The 14,947-nt window shown below is 53.3% G+C and overlaps 2 protein-coding genes across 10 annotated transcripts; one reads left to right on the top strand and one right to left on the bottom strand.

Annotated features, from left to right (window-relative positions):
- The first annotated feature begins 816 nt into the window (after positions 1–816).
- ELOVL1 (ELOVL fatty acid elongase 1) lies at positions 817–6,895 on the top strand. 9 transcript variants are annotated; one of them, XM_040231433.1, is made up of 10 exons: positions 1,566–1,619; positions 2,131–2,238; positions 2,944–3,036; positions 4,721–4,780; positions 4,908–5,098; positions 5,318–5,398; positions 5,522–5,578; positions 5,669–5,774; positions 5,857–5,993; positions 6,164–6,892. In XM_040231433.1, the coding sequence occupies exons 4-10, from the start codon at positions 4,735–4,737 to the stop codon at positions 6,383–6,385; spliced, it is 840 nt and encodes a 279-aa protein (XP_040087367.1). In that variant the 5' UTR covers positions 1,566–1,619; positions 2,131–2,238; positions 2,944–3,036; positions 4,721–4,734; the 3' UTR covers positions 6,386–6,892. The 9 variants fall into 9 exon arrangements, with proteins under 9 accessions (XP_040087365.1, XP_040087367.1, XP_040087366.1 ...); XM_040231431.1 differs by lacking the exon at positions 2,944–3,036 and having other exon boundaries at positions 817–1,619; XM_040231432.1 differs by lacking the exon at positions 1,566–1,619 and having other exon boundaries at positions 2,119–2,238.
- Positions 6,896–7,072: 177 nt separating this feature from the next.
- On the bottom strand, positions 7,073–12,491 carry CDC20 (cell division cycle 20). Its single transcript, XM_040231429.1, has 11 exons — positions 10,947–12,491; positions 10,587–10,775; positions 10,325–10,473; positions 10,142–10,238; positions 9,854–9,982; positions 9,556–9,752; positions 9,351–9,445; positions 8,985–9,213; positions 8,699–8,824; positions 7,683–7,800; positions 7,073–7,332 (listed from the first exon to the last, which is right to left on the bottom strand). The coding sequence occupies exons 2-11, from the start codon at positions 10,765–10,767 to the stop codon at positions 7,154–7,156; spliced, it is 1,500 nt and encodes a 499-aa protein (XP_040087363.1). The 5' UTR covers positions 10,768–10,775; positions 10,947–12,491; the 3' UTR covers positions 7,073–7,153.
- Between the last annotated feature and the right edge of the window lie 2,456 nt (positions 12,492–14,947).

The raw sequence follows: 14,947 nt of genomic DNA on the forward strand, positions 1-14,947 counted from the left end.
GGTGTGACCCCCAGGCCTACTGAAGTATACCTAACACAATAAATATTTATTGACTCAACTGATACTGTCATCCCAAGGCAAGTAGAAAAGCTTTTGAATTCTTACTGTCTTCCCCACTTGACTCTGGGTCCCTCGATCTCTCTTCCCCTTCTCACATTTCTCATTCACTCTAATACTCTGCAAACACTGTGGAGAGGCAGATGAGTCCAACACTGGTCAGATACTAGAGGTACAGAGACGACTAAAATATTGGTCCTTGCTGAGAAAAACCTACAGTGAGGGGGTATGCAGATAATTGCATTGCAGTAAGATTGTGAAAGCAAAGGGAGGGACTGCTTTATTGCCTGGAAAAGCTGCTTTTATCTTGAGTTAGGAGACAGGGCTTGGAGGTGTGGGGGTATATGAAAGATGCTGATCTCCTTGGGGAACAGTTAAACCATAGGATGTGGCTCAGGAGAATGAGGGGAGGCTGAGGACCAGATCAGAGAGCCCTTCAGGTACAATGCTAAGTAGCCTGAGCCTTTTGAATAGCTGAACTCTTTTGCCATTTCCTTTCAAGGGTAGGTACTCTGTGAGCTGGATCAGAACTATACTTTGGCTCTGACCTCTTAACTCTAAGACTAAACTTCCACATAGCTTGTTGTTTAGTGGCTAAATGTCTGACTCTTGCGACCCCATGGACTGTAGCCCACCAGGCTTCTCTGTGCATGGGATTTCCCAGGCAGGAATACTGGAGTGGGTTGCCATTTCCTTCTCCAGGAGATCTTTCCTGACCAAGGATTGAATCCAAATCTCCTGCATTGGCAGGCAGGTTCTTTACTGCTGCAGCACCAGGGAAGCCCCTCCACAAAGATACATTCCACTACTGATGAACACATTGTTTCTCCCAAACCGCCACCTCCTCTGAATTCCACATGAACATCATACAGTCCTGTGCAGTCTCTGGGTCACTGGGCGCATTATAAGCACTGTTACAGGAGCTGCTGGAGATACAGATTTCATTTTGCTGAAACCTAGTCTTCAACCCCAGTGGTTCTGTAGAGTTGGTGAGTGTATGGCATGAGGAGGGTGCAGGGAGCCAGAGAGACAACTAAGTGTGCAGAGTGAGCCTAGCTGTCTCAGGGAAACCTCCAGTGTCTGTTTTTCCAACCCTGTCAGTTTCCAGACCTTCTTGGGTGAGGGTGCTCTCTCACCTGCCCGCCTACCAGGTACCCTCTCTCACTGGCTGCCAGTGTGAAGTGATTTGGCTAGACAGTGAACCCCACGTGGGGACAGCATATGCCTTGTTCATTGATGTGCCACCAGCAATTAACCCCGTCTTGCACGTGGTAGGTGGTCAGTAACGTGGATATTTACTAACACAGGTCTGATTGTAGCCTCCTCAAAACTCTTTGGTTTCTCCTCTGCTTCCAGAATAAACCAAACTGCTCCATTTGGCCTTCAACATTCAGCCACAGCTGGCTTCACTTCCCCCTTTTCCTTTCACAACCTTGAAGAGGCCAGCGTAGCCAGTGATTCATTAATTTCCCTTGCCCCGGGCTACTTGTATTCTCCCACCTCCGGTCCACACAATCGTCTCAACAACTCCTAATGCTGGGCTCACCCAAGTTTATGGGCTGGTAAGGAAGGTCTCCCCACACAGCGGCTCCCTGGGCTGAGACCTTCCCGCCGACCGAGTCCACTCTTGGGCCACAGAGAGGCTGCCTGCAGCCCACCCCTCGGGTCCCACTCTCTCTGAGGGGACGGCTGACCCTGGAACTTGCTCCAAGGTCCCAGGTGGGGTGGATCGGTTACGAACAGAAGCTGTGTTGGTCGTGTTGGTGGACGAATCCCAGAGGGTCCAGAAGGAGGCCACGCCGGGGCTAAACATTAGGAAGGCGCAGGGTACAGCCTGGGCGGGCAAGGGCCCAGGGCCAGGCCGCGCGAGCTGACCGAGGCGGGAGGCGATGCGGCGGGAAGGGGTGGGGAGCCGGGGCTAGGCGCGCTTCCTGCCAGGGGCCCAGTGGCCCGCCCCTGCCTCCGCCCTGCGGGCCCAGCAGAGCCGGGGCTGGCCGGCCCCTCCTGCCTCGACCAGAGGCCCAATCAGCGGGCGCCCCCTACCCGGCCCGCCCTCTCCCCCTCTGGTGACAGAAAGTCGGCCCAGCAGATGAGGAAGTGGCAGGCAGGCTGGCCCTGGGGACTCCTCTCCAGCCCTGCTCCATCCCAGCCCTCCACGACTGCCCGCCTGGCCCCCCACTGGTGAGTCGGGACCTCCCAGGGCGGGCTCCCACGTGCCCAGGCCCCTGCCCGCTGGGCCACTCAGCCCAGCGCGGCCCTGCCCTGCCCAGGCTGTGGGCGAGGCTGTGCCTGTGGAGAGTGGGTGGGAGGTCCCAGCTCTCCGGGGCTGGGCCTCCCCAGCAGCCTCCATCGCGCCTGGCCCCCATTTGCTTGAACCTGGGCCTTCCTCCACCACCTCTGACTCTGGCCCCTCTCCGTCTCTTACTCCTCCCTCCCCTTGGCGCCCTTTTGCACCCCCCGCTGCTCCCTTTGCCTGTCTCCTTTTCCCTTCCATCCATCTTAAAGCAAGGAAGGACCAGACCGAGTTTCCCTACTGGGGACACACCCAGACTCTCCTGAAACTTGGGGAGAGGGCCTTCCAGAAGCCTGGAGCCACCCCTGGCCTCCAGGGTGCCGGCGTGTGTGAGGTGGGGGAGGTGAACTTGGGGATGGTGGCAGAGAGAGACCGGGAGATAACAAGCTGGCAAGCTCCCATGGGTCGAGGAGGGGCTGTGTGTTAGAGCACATGCTTCTGGGCAGGCCCTACCCTGGAATAAGCAGCCAGCAAAACTCTGTGAATGAATGAATGATGATTGCCATCGGTGAAGAGAGTTGTGGGAGTGCATGACCCAGGGCAAGTCTATGTCAGCACACGGTGTGGGTGATGTTGGCTTCATTCACCTGCAGGTGGGCTGTGTGAGTTTATGTATGTGACCGCGCTCATCTGAGACTCACAGACGCCAGAGGAAACCTGCATGTGAGCACAAGCACTTGCACATGGTAATGCGGCTCCTGTGAAGGAGCATGTGTGTTTAGGTGTGTTTGCCAGTGTGCGCGTAGCTAGGAGCAGGCCCGAGTATTAGAGACCGTGCATGTCAAAGTCCACGAAGACTTGTCCGGGTGGTGTGTCAGACAAGGGCAGTTGCAGCCGGCAGGAGGCAGGTGGGCTCTGCGTGCGTGTGCTTGCCACTGGCCGGTTGTCGCAGGGGCGAAGGGAGAGCTGTGGCAGGGGCTGTGTGTATGGGAGGGCTGGGGGCTTGACCGAGGTGGCGCAGTTGTGGGTGGGCGTAGAGGTTGGGGGAGCGTCTGTGAGACGTATGTGCAGCCCCCGTGACTGTCAGAAGTTGTGTTCTTTACTTAGTACCTGCAGGGTTGCTTCTCTGGGTGGAGGGAACCTGGCCAACCCAAGTGAAGGCAGCTCACAGAGCACCTGCTGTGCTGGCTGTTTGCGGAGTTCCTTGCCCCTTGAGGGCTATCTGTCTGGAGTCCCAGGCTCTCCTCCTGGCCAAGGCTTTTGTGTCCCTTCGAGCCCTCCCCCGACATTCCTTCAGGCTCGGAGAGGGAGAGGGCCTAGTCAATTATGACCCCTCCTTGAGGGAGGGGAAGATTCCTGAGACCTCTCCCACTCCCCACCTCCTCACATGCCACTGGCTCCCGGCCCCTCCCTGGGAGAGAGGGGTGATGGTACCCATTCTGAAGTAGGACAGCCTGAGAATTTATGGCTCATTTAGAAGAGGATGCCCAGGTATGGGTTTTCAGCAATTCTCTTTGGGCTGAGGCTAGGCCTGGGGCTGGAGTCCAGGTTTTTGTCTCAAAACCTAGAGTTCATGTGACTGGTCCGGGGTGGCTGGGTGGGTGGTGAGTCCTGCGCTTTACTTGGCTTTCTCAATCCTGGTGGGTCCTCCAGGCACTGACCTGTGACCTGGACCCACCCTCCACCTCGGACGCTGTGCTGTGGAGGTGGGCAGAGGGCGGGGCTGCTGCCAGATCTAGTCAGACAGGTGGAGCCGCCAGGGCAGGAGTCTCAAAGAGACAGGCTTCTGGAAAGGAAGGGTGAGAGGAGAGCATCTGAGACAGAGGAGAGGCTGCAGGTGAGAGCCCAGGAGGGCAGAGGAGAGCCTGAGGGAGTGTCTCGGCAGGGGAGAGTAGGGAGGGACAGTTCCTGAGAGGACAGGAGGGACCATGCCGGGAGCTGTGCATCCTGAAATGGGGCAAGAGAAATTGAAGGGGAGGACCTCTGGAGAGGTGAGAGACTGGTGAGGAAGGGAGAGGAGGTTCGTTCCGGAGATGAATTCCCTGGTGGTAGGAGGTAAGCCTCTCTGGAAGGAAACCAGAAATTGAGAGTCCTCTTGTGGAAGAAGAAGGGAGGGGAAGTCAGAAAGTAGAAATCCCTGGAGAGGAGCAGAGTGTTAGGAGAGGGAGGAAGGTGTGGAGAGGAAGGGCAGAACAGCCCTCCCCAGGCATGCAGGCTGTGTGGGAAACAGATCCCCCACCCACCATGGCCACCTCCTCTCTCTGGTCCCCAGCAACTCCTTCCTCTCACTGCTCTGTCCTTTCTGTGGCAAGGTGTCTGGAACTGTCCTGTCTGGTCTGTGTCCTGTCTGTGGGTCAAGGGTGAAATTGGGGGGCGGGCAGTTGGGGGAACAGTCTCCCTCTCTGACACCTCTCCTCCTGACCTCGCCAGAGCCCTTAGCCAGGATGGAGGCTGTTGTGAACCTGTACCAGGAGATGATGAAGCATGCAGGTGAGATGCTGTCTACTAGCCCTTCCTCCTTACAGACCCTTTGACCCTTTGTGACCTGACCTCATGTCTGTTGGGGACCATTTAGACTCTGTGACCCTTCCTTACTTTTTTTTACCCTTATTCATAGATCCCCGGCTCCAGGGCTACCCTCTGATGGGGTCCCCCCTGCTAATGACCTCCATCCTCCTGACCTATGTATACTTCGTTCTCTCACTGGGGCCTCGCATCATGGCCAACCGGAAGCCCTTCCAGCTCCGTGGCTTCATGGTTGTCTACAACTTCTCACTGGTGGCACTTTCTCTCTACATTGTCTATGAGGTAGGCCCCTGGGATGCCTCAGCTTTATTCCTCCAAGATAATGGGTGGGCCCTCAGGCTAGAGCAGGCATCTTCTTTCCAGAGAGGCTCAGCTCTGTTTCTCCATCTACAGCAGGGGTGCCCAACCTCCAGGTCATGACTGGGGACTGCTGGTCTAGAGAACAAAAGAGATTTGCGGGAGGGAGGGATGTCTGGCTCTCTAATCCACACTTCTTCATAGTTCCTGATGTCTGGCTGGCTAAGTTCCTACACCTGGCGCTGTGACCCAGTGGACTTTTCCAACAACCCGGAGGCACTGAGGGTAAGTGGTGGTGGAGGCCAGGCCCCAAACAACCACTGGTAAGAGCACTTTGGATGTGCCCTGTCTTATAGGCCCGTTTAGAGAGGCTCTTGGCAGTCCTAAGGATGTCCTGACTTCTTACAGATGGTTCGAGTGGCCTGGCTCTTCCTCTTCTCCAAGTTCATTGAGCTGATGGACACAGTGAGTAATTACGTGAGATTTGAGAACGTGTGGGGAGAAAGATGTGAGAGGCCTTGGCTTTGAAACCCCTTCCCCCCACACTTCTCTCAGGTGATCTTTGTTCTCCGGAAGAAAGATGGGCAGGTGACCTTCCTACATGTCTTCCACCACTCAGTGCTTCCCTGGAGCTGGTGGTGGGGGGTGAAAATAGCCCCAGGTGAGTGGGGATGGCCACTGGGAGAGGGACAGGTCCTGGGGCCCAGAGGCTTGACTCTCCTGACCCTGTTGTCCACTCACAGGAGGAATGGCCTCTTTCCACGCCATGATAAACTCCTCAGTGCATGTCATCATGTACCTGTACTATGGATTGTCTGCCCTTGGGCCTGTGGCTCAGCCCTACCTTTGGTGGAAAAAGCACATGACAGCCATCCAGCTGGTGAGGGGCCCGAGCCTGACCCCCAGTCATCCCCCCGACATTCTGGTTTGGACCCTACCTTTATCCAGTCTACCTCCCCTTTGCCTCCAGCCCTCCCCACTCACTGTCCTGTCCCCTGGCCCTCCAGGCCTCTCTCCCTGTGCCCTCTGACCCATGCCTTTTGGTCCCAGATCCAGTTTGTCCTGGTCTCGCTGCACATCTCCCAGTACTACTTCCTGCCCAGTTGTAACTACCAGTACCCCGTCATCATCCACCTCATCTGGATGTACGGCACCATCTTCTTTGTGCTCTTCTCCAACTTCTGGTATCAGTCTTACACTAAAGGCAAGCGGCTGCCCCGTGTGCTTCAGCAAAACGGAGTTCCAGGTACCACCAAAGTCAAGGCCAACTGAGAAACATGGGCTAGCTAGGTGCCCACCTAAGTGCCTCAGGACTGCACCTTAGGCAGCAGCTGTCATTGTCCTCCCCAGCTACACCTGTGACCAGGGTTTATGTGGTCAGGACTGAACAGCAGACAGCTCTCTGCACCCCACAGCTGGTACACAGAGACCACCGCTTCCGTTCCTCCCTGACTTCTGGCCAGCCCCAGGGATGTGGCCTCATTGCCCTCGGCCACTCCAGAGCCGGGGGCTGAAAGGGCTGGACACTTACTTCCCCCTCCCTGCCTTACACTTGGGAGAGGAGCACTCAGGGCTGGCCCCCACCAGGGTCTTGTGGCCTTTTTCCTCACACTGTAAGAGGTCAGCAATAATCTGTCACTGTGGACCCAGGCTCCTCCCTTCTCCACCCCACACTGAAGTAGGAGCTTCTTGGCCAAAGGTCAGGGTTGGGGGGGGCCTGGGAATACAGCCTGTGGAGGCTGCTCACTCCTTTATGTCTTTATTAAAAGTGACAGAGGAAAACACGGTGGCTGTGTGTGTACATGTGTCAATGGAAGAGGTGGGTACAAAGCCTGCCAGCCTGTCTGCAAACAGGAGGGATGGTCAAGGTGCCCACAGAATGGATGTTTCTAGCTCTCTGATCACAGTAGAGAGGAGCCTCTGGGAAGGCTGCTGGCTGGGACAAAGGTCATGCCAGAAGAGAGGGAGACGTGACTTTATTAGAAAAGTAAAAAACAAAACAAAAAACAAACCCCACAGAACACTGTGAGGAGTTGGTCCTCAGCGGATGCCTTGGTGGATGAGGCTGCTCTTGGCCGCACTGGCCTTCTCCCGTTCCCGCCGCCGGGCAGGGTCCAGCTCAAAGCAGCGCCACAGACGCAGGGTCTCATCTGCTGCTGCAGATGCCACTGTAGCCCCATCTGGGCTCATGGTCAGACTGAGCACCCGGGCTGTGTGACCTGGGATGTGAGGAGGAAAAAGTGAGAGCAATACAGAGGATGGTAGGTACCTATAGCCCTCCAATTCTAAGAGTTTTTGTAACAGTTAATTGAGATAATTAATAATTCACATACTATAAAATTCATCCTTTTAAAGCATACAATTCATTGGTTTCTAGTATATTCATAAAGTTGTGCAACCATCACAATGATAATTCATCACTCCATAAAGACAGTTACTCCTCAGTACTCTCTCCCCCCAGCCTCTGGCAACCATTAATCCGTTTCCTGTCTCTCTGCATTTGCTTCTGCCGGACATTTCATACAAATAGTCATACAATATGTGCCCTTTTGTGTCACTTAGCACTCACCTTTCAGCTCAGCCACCTTGGCCATGGTTGGGTACTTCCAAATAACCAGCTGGTTCTGGGCAAAGCCATGGCCTGAGATGAGCTCCTTGTAGTGGGGAGACCAGAGGATAGAGCACACCTGCGGAGAGGAGATGGCATGGGCATGACACACACAGAGCCGGCACTACTCAAATCGGAACCGCGTCCACCGTGGTGGTAGGCGCTCCGCCAGAGGCTCCAGACTCAGACTTGAATGACTAGTCCTTACAAAACCCTTCTGAGAGTTAGAACTATTAACCATTTTACAGATGAGGAATCAGCTGGAAGGACGTTCAGTAAGTTGTCTAAGCTCACATACAAATTAAGTTGAACTCTGGCTCCAGAGCCTGAGGCTCGAATAAAGCAAAGTCTGCATGTACTGGGCAGGGGGGTGTCAGGAGAGGAAGCTGCAGGGCTTGCAGGGAGACCCACCTTTGAGCTAGGGCCTCAAATATCATTCTAAAACATTTGGATTATACACTGTAGGTAATTGGGAGCCCTTGCAGGGCTTTGAGGACAGAAACAGACTACCGAGACCAGTACAGAGGACAGGCTGGAGGCAATAAAAGACCAGTGCTGTGAGTCTCCACAGGAAGAAGGATGAGGCCGAGGGGAGAGGACACATGTGAATGATACTCTGAGGGAAAACTGATATATCTTGGTGACTAGGTGAGAAAGATGAAAGAGTCTTACTTGTTCTGATTTCTTAGTATCCCCTTCAAATAGCAGAGGAGGAACACACATTTCAGGGAGGCAAGGGGAAGCGATGAGTTTAATTTGGGACATACTAGTGTGGTGCCACCTTATAGAACGTGGGGTTAGCGACAGGCTGGCTGTGGACTGTTGAAAATGTGTGTCTGGAATTCAAGGGTGACATCTGAGCTTGGAGATCATGCCAGTATTGCATCAGTGAAGCCACTGGAGGGGAGGAGGTTGCCCAGGAAAGCTATGCAGAATAAGAACACATCTGGGAGTGAGGCTGGAATAAGGAAGACTACCTGGGAATGGGCATCCACGGCACTCAGACAGGCCCCAGAGCAGACGTTCCAGATACGAATGTGTCGATCACTTGTGCCCCCGCCAGTTGCCAGGACATTGGACTGCCAGGGACACCAAGCTACAGCCTAGGTGGGATAAAGGTGAAGTCAGCAGGTACTAGAGCAAGACAAGGAGTTATTGGGCACACAAATTAACTCAGTCCAATTCCACCATCCCATGTCCTCTTAACAGTCCCCAGGTTCTTCTGGGTAAGAGTGCAGAGGCCCGGCCCAGCCCCACCCTCACCTTGACAGCCCCTTGATGCTGGGTGAAGGTCTGCAGAGGAACCCAGCCGCCCTCTCCAGGAGCACTAGGCCACACGTTGACCAGGTTGTCGTTGCCGCCGCTGGCTAAATGCCGTCCATCCGGGGCCCAGCGCAACCCACACACTTCCTGGCTGTGGCCACTCAGCGTGGCCACATGGTGTTCTGCTACCCGAACGTCGTGGTGGTGGATGTGGCCGGAGCGGGAGCCACTGCGGGAGAGAAGGGACCCGGGCCCTGCAGCGATGCCGGACAGGCGGCAGGCCAGAGCCGCTTCTGCTCAGAGGTGCACAGTCCAGGGAGAGGGGGCCCAAATCTGATTTTGTAACAGATTAGCAAAGCCACTGACCTGGACAGGATATAGCTATTCCAACAGAGGGAGCCCACTCGGGCAGAATGACTGGTCATGTTTCGAAGCCGTTTCTGCTGTTGCACATCCCATAGCTACAGAGAGAGAAGACCATGAGGATCGAGACTTGGCATTAACATCGTCCTGCGGGGCAAGCCCCCTGGGTCTGGGGACAACAGAGCTGCAGCACTGGGACAAATCTCACCTGCACCTCAGCACTGCTGGTGCCCACAGCCAGGTAGTTGCCCTCTTTGATCCAGGCCACAGAAGATATATAGTCCCCAGGCTGCTCCATTTGCAGCAGCTGCAAAATGTCACCAGTGCTAGCGCTCCACAAGTATACACTGTTGTCCAAAGCCACAGCCAGTACATTCCCAGAGCTCCAGTCCACAAGGTTCAGGTCTGCCAGAGGGGGAAGGGAAGACATGAGCTGTCTTGTTTGCCTTGTCTCTCTCTCTCTCCCTCTTTCTCCATCCGCTGGACAAGGAGAAGACTGCACTTACAGTAGTCATTCCGGATTTCAGGGGCATCCAGGATGCGGTCTGGCAGGGAAGGAATGTAACGACAGGTCTTCCTGCTGGAGCCCGGCGTGGCCTTCTGGCTATAGAGTACTTTTAGTCTGTTCTGGTAACCTATGGCAACAGAGTGGGTCTAGGCACTGGGAGGATTGACACTTCTGCATGCCTTCAGCCGGAAGGCCAGATAAGCACTTCCTTCCCCTCCATCCTAGGTGGAAAAGGCAGACAGCCATCTCATCCACCCTGAGCCCTGGGGATAGAATGACATCTTACCCTCTGGGGCATTTTGTGGTTTTCCACTGAGCCGAAGGATCTTGGCTTCCTCCATGTCAAAACCGTTCAGATTCAAAGCCCATGCTTTCTGATGTTCCTGGCACATAAGGGTGGGGATGAGGTGGCGGTATTATCTAGATTTCACAGACCAGTTTCCTGCCAGAAGTCCCCTGAGACACATACCTTCTTGGTGGGCGTCTCACTGTTGTCGGGCTGGTTCTCCTTGCTCAGGAGGAAGCTAGCCACCTCCATCTGGGAAGCATTGCGATGGGGGATATAGCGGTCACCGCCAGGTTTGCTGGGAGTGGTCTGAAGCTTGGAGCTGGATTTGCCTGGGACAGGGAGAGGGAAGCCAGACTGTCAGACCCGGCTCAGGGGGAGGAGGCGTGAAGGCTGCTTCAAGCCCTTGCCCTCCCCTCCCCGCGACCCGCCGCACCCTACTGACCGGGAGTTCGGCCTGGGGTCCTGCCGGCGCTGTGAGATCGGTTGGCTGCCCGCATAGGCGAGGGGGCCGGCCCCGCGGCTTCCTTCGCTTTGCGCTGCCAGCGCGCAGGCGGTGCATTGGGGATGGGAGTATCCAGCTGCAGCAGCGAGTGCAAGTCACTCTCGAACACGAACTGGGCCATGGGAACGTCTGGAGGGAGAAGGTTCCTTGCAGTGGCTGCCTGCTGAGCCCCAGAGTAAGAGAGGCGACCGTGTTCTGGGGCGGCCGACTACAGTCAGGACCACCCTGGCCGCACCCTTCCCGGCGCAGCACCCTCGGCAGCGGGCCCAGACCGGTTCGCTCAGTCCAGCCGTCTCTCACCGTCAGTTTAGAGCAGGTTCCAATCCCAGACCGGCTTTAGCAGTGAGGACTTGGACGACTTAAACTCTCCGCTCCAAGCACTCATTGGCTCCTTCAAAATCCAACCGTCGCAACCGTCGCCCTAGCCCATTGGCCTCCACGGCACAGGGGCGGGTCTTCCGGGGGAAGCTCCTGATCTCACGGGAGTCCAGCAGGCGTGCGGGATTTGAAGGATGGGAGAAAGGCAAAGGCCACCAGGTGCCGGGAAACGGGGCGGGGTGGGGGCGCGTCTGGGGGCGGGGCCTGCGCTGGCTGCCTTCCCCTATTGGTTTCATTCATTCTTCAGTCTCCCCGCACCCGTCCTTCACGCTTCATGCTTGAGGATCGTTTTTATGATACGAAGTGCAGAACTCGGTGGAATGCACTAAAGCACTTAAGCCTGTTTAGAGAAGGCAGTGTAAGGCAGTGGCCGACCAGCCGGTCCGAAGGCAGGCAGGCGGGTTGGGAGTGGGGGTGCTGCAGGAGTTGAGAAACTTAGACGAGAGAAGGCCGGAGCGTCTGTTGTTAGCTTAGTGCTTGCGGGAACACTGCTAGGAAGGTAGAAGTGCCTGTGTTTGTTTTCAATAACTGTTTTGTTTGCTGTTGTTTTAGAAACGAGGAAAATGACGCTGAAAGAGGGGTGAATTCCTTATGGTCAAGAAAAAAGGATTCAGACCTGCCTATCCGGGAGATAAGATTGGATAGCCCTGTGAGGGAAACTGGGGCTGACCCCCATGGAGCTCAAGAGATGTCAGGATTTTTAGAGATGCACGAGTCTAATCTGCGCATGGCGCATCTCCCCATCCCAGCAACACACCCGTATTTTACAGATGAAGAGACCGCAGCCCAGAAGGGATTTGTGCGAGGTCACATGCTGGTGGGAGTCCAGATCTGACTCCTGTTCAATAGAGTGCTCTAACAGTGACTTCAGTGAATTGTATGATATACTTAGAGGTGAAGAAGCAATCATAACGGAGAAGGCACTGGCGACCCACTCCAGTACTCTTGCCTGGAAAGTCCCATAGACGGAGGAGCCTGGTAGGCTGCAGTCCATGGGGTTGCTAAGAGTCAGACACGACTGAGCGACTTCACTTTCACTTTTCACTTTCATGCATTGGAGAAGGAAATGGCACCCCACTCCAGTGTTCTTGCCTGGAGAATCCCAGGGACGGGGGAGCCTGGTGGGCTGCCGTCTATGGGGTCCCACAGAGTCGGACACGACTGAAGCGACTTAGCAGCAGCAGCAATCATAAAAATGATAATGGGCACCATTTACTGACCATCTGCTAACTATGATGTTTAAAGAGTTTATGTACATTACTGCAGGTAATCCTTAATCCCATAAGGCAAAAACTTTATTCCCTTTTTTTTAACAAAAAAGAATGAAAGAAAGAAAGAAACCAGGTCAGGGAAAGGTTAGAACCTTGCCCAAAGGCACACAGCCAATAATAATTAGTGGAGCCAAACTAACTAACCTCAGAATTTAACCATATTCTACACTGTCCCAGAGAGAGACTAGGGGGAAAAAAAAAATCAGTCGTTAGCCTAAAATCAATTCTGATGATGACAAGAGAAAATTTTGGAGTTTTCACCCAAATAATATTGTTATTTAATTTTGAAGCATTCATGTTATCTCTTTCCAATTACCTTGGAAAACAAGGATTTATGTGTCCTAGGGTTGGAAATGGGGAGTCCCTGAATTCTAGAGGACATAAAAGGAGTCAAGCTGGTCCGGGCCATAAATGTTAAGCTAAGGAGTTTGGACTTTTATCTGCTAGGCATTGTGGAGTCAGTGAGAGTCTCTATTCAGGGGAGGGCCAAACAAAACATTTCTGAGGACAAGGCATGGCCAGCAATTTGCAGTTTCTGGAGTAAGGGTCACCATAGAGGAAAAGAACAACAGGGTAAATAAGGGTACAACTTCAGGGAATTTGAACCTTGAAAAGTAAAGGAATGACGGGGCTTCTTTGGTGGCTCAGTGGTAAAGAATCAGCCTGCTAGTGCAGGAGACACTGGTTTGATCCCTGATGCAGGAAGACCTCGCATACCATGGAACAACCAAGCCTGTGCACCACAACTACTGACCCTGTGCTCCAGAAGCCAGGAGCTGCAACTACTGAGCCCACATGCCACAGCACTGAAGCCTCAGTGTCCTAGAGCCTGTACCACAATGAGCAGCCTGTGCATGGCAGCTAGAGAGTAGCCTCTCTGTGCAACTACAGAAAAGCCCCACAGCAACAAAGACCCACCACAGCCCCAAAATTAAATAAATAAAATTATTTGTTTAAAGACCATTAAAAAAAGACCTTTAATTTAAAAAATAAAAAAATAAGAGGAATGGCAGAAACCAGTGGAGATTGTACTGACATGGACCTGGAAGTGGGAGGAATTCTAATATCCCAAATAGTCGGGTGATGACAGAACAGGTCAGAGTTGGCTATGGAGAAATAAATCATGGGTGACCTTGGAGAGAAAGGAATCAGGGGAGGGGGTGTTCGGGTTTCCTTTGGAAGGGGTTGCAGAAAGGAGGGTGGGGAGAATATGGAGGCAGCAAGCATGGGCTACTTGTATAAGGAATTTGACAGTGAGAAAGAGGGCAGTTCATGGGAGCTGGAGGGAATGCCAACACTAAGATCCTATGCATCTTTTATTTTAAATTTTTATTTTTGGCTATGCTGGGTCTTTGCTGTTGCCTGAGGGCTTTCTCTAGTTGTGGAGAAGGCTACACTTTGCTGGGTCGCCTGAGCTTCTCATTGCGGTGGCTTCTCTTGCTGAAGAGCAGTCTTGCTAAAGAGCAGGGTCTCTAGGGTGCTTGGACTCAGCAGTTGTGGTGCACAGGCTTAGTTGCCTCGAGGCATGTGGGATCTTCCTGGACCAGGAATCGAATCAGTGTCAACTGCATTGGCAGGTGGGTTCTTATTCACTGGACTTCCAGGGAAGTCCTACCTATGAATCTTTGAAGGTGAAGGCAAAAGAGCCAGAGGAGATAGAAGAGGACAGGCAATGGCCTATTGGTAGAGCAAGGTATCTGGATACCCGATGAGCTGCTTCGATAAGGGAACTCTCACCTGAAGGACCTGAAGGACCTGAAGGAGAGGGTATGGAGGGAATAAAATATAGGTAATATTCAGGGGGTGGAACAGTCTAGTTGGGATAATAATAAAGATACCTCTGTAAATACTGAGTATTTACTATGTGCTTGGCCTTGTATTAGCACTTTTAATTCTCACATAGCAAAGTAGTACAAGAGAATGAGATCAGTTCTGAAGAGCCAAACTAAAGATTTAGAGGTAAGGAGTGAGCAAGGAGTGAGATGAATGGGAAGATAAATCTGGAGGCAACACACAGGTTGGATTTAGGGAGAGAGACTGGAGGCAGAGGTAGTTGGTAGAGGCTGTAATAATAACTCAGTGAAGATGGAGAAGAGGACACAGAATTTGGTAAGTAAAAGGGGTTAAGGACATGGTGGCTGAATTGGTGTAGAGGTGAGAGTTTCAGTGGTTTGGTTCTCAGTCCTAGTTTTGAGTCCCTAGGAGTCGATTTGGAGCCTTGAACGTGGCTTGGACAAGTATGGAAAGTGAGTATACTAGGTGTCATCCATTTGTCCCATCCAGGGCCACATTTCATCCTTCTCTGCTCTGCTCTGTGCCCTGTGAGGCTGACTCATATGGCCTGCGTCAGTGGACTCCCTTGAACTCTGGTTTCTGTTTGTATTTCACCAATGGGAGGATATTATGGGTTAAATTGTGTCCCTCACCCCCAAATTTATATGTTGGATACTTAAGTCCCAGTACTTCAGAGTGTGACCTTATTTAGAAATAGTCACTCCAGGATATAATCAGTTAAAATGAGGTCATTTGGGTGAGTCCTAATCCAACATGACTTGCGTCCTTATAAAATGGAGAAGTTTGGACATACACACAAGTAAAGGGAGAACGCCATATGAAGATGAAGGCAGAGATGTAGGAGAGGCCTAGAAACAA

This window comes from Oryx dammah, unplaced genomic scaffold, assembly GCF_014754425.2.
Source record: "Oryx dammah isolate SB20612 unplaced genomic scaffold, SCBI_Odam_1.1 HiC_scaffold_28, whole genome shotgun sequence".
In the NCBI taxonomy this organism is placed as follows: domain Eukaryota; kingdom Metazoa; phylum Chordata; class Mammalia; order Artiodactyla; family Bovidae; genus Oryx; species Oryx dammah.

Bases quoted from the DNA above. Each gene is read 5' to 3' on its own strand.
- ELOVL1 (XM_040231431.1), top strand. From the start codon at position 4,735: ATGGAGGCTGTTGTGAACCTGTACCAGGAGATGATGAAGCATGCAG. The intron at 4,781-4,907 runs GTGAGATGCTGT...CCTTATTCATAG, and splicing joins GGAGATGATGAAGCATGCAG to ATCCCCGGCTCCAGGGCTAC. The intron at 5,099-5,317 runs GTAGGCCCCTGG...ACTTCTTCATAG, and splicing joins CTCTCTACATTGTCTATGAG to TTCCTGATGTCTGGCTGGCT.
- CDC20 (XM_040231429.1), bottom strand. From the start codon at position 10,767: ATGGCCCAGTTCGTGTTCGAGAGTGACTTGCACTCGCTGCTGCAGCTG. The intron at 9,983-10,141 runs GTAAGATGTCAT...CTGTTGCCATAG, and splicing joins ACCACAAAATGCCCCAGAGG to GTTACCAGAACAGACTAAAA. The intron at 7,801-8,698 runs GTAGTCTTCCTT...TCCTCTCCGCAG, and splicing joins CCGTGGATGCCCATTCCCAG to GTGTGCTCTATCCTCTGGTC.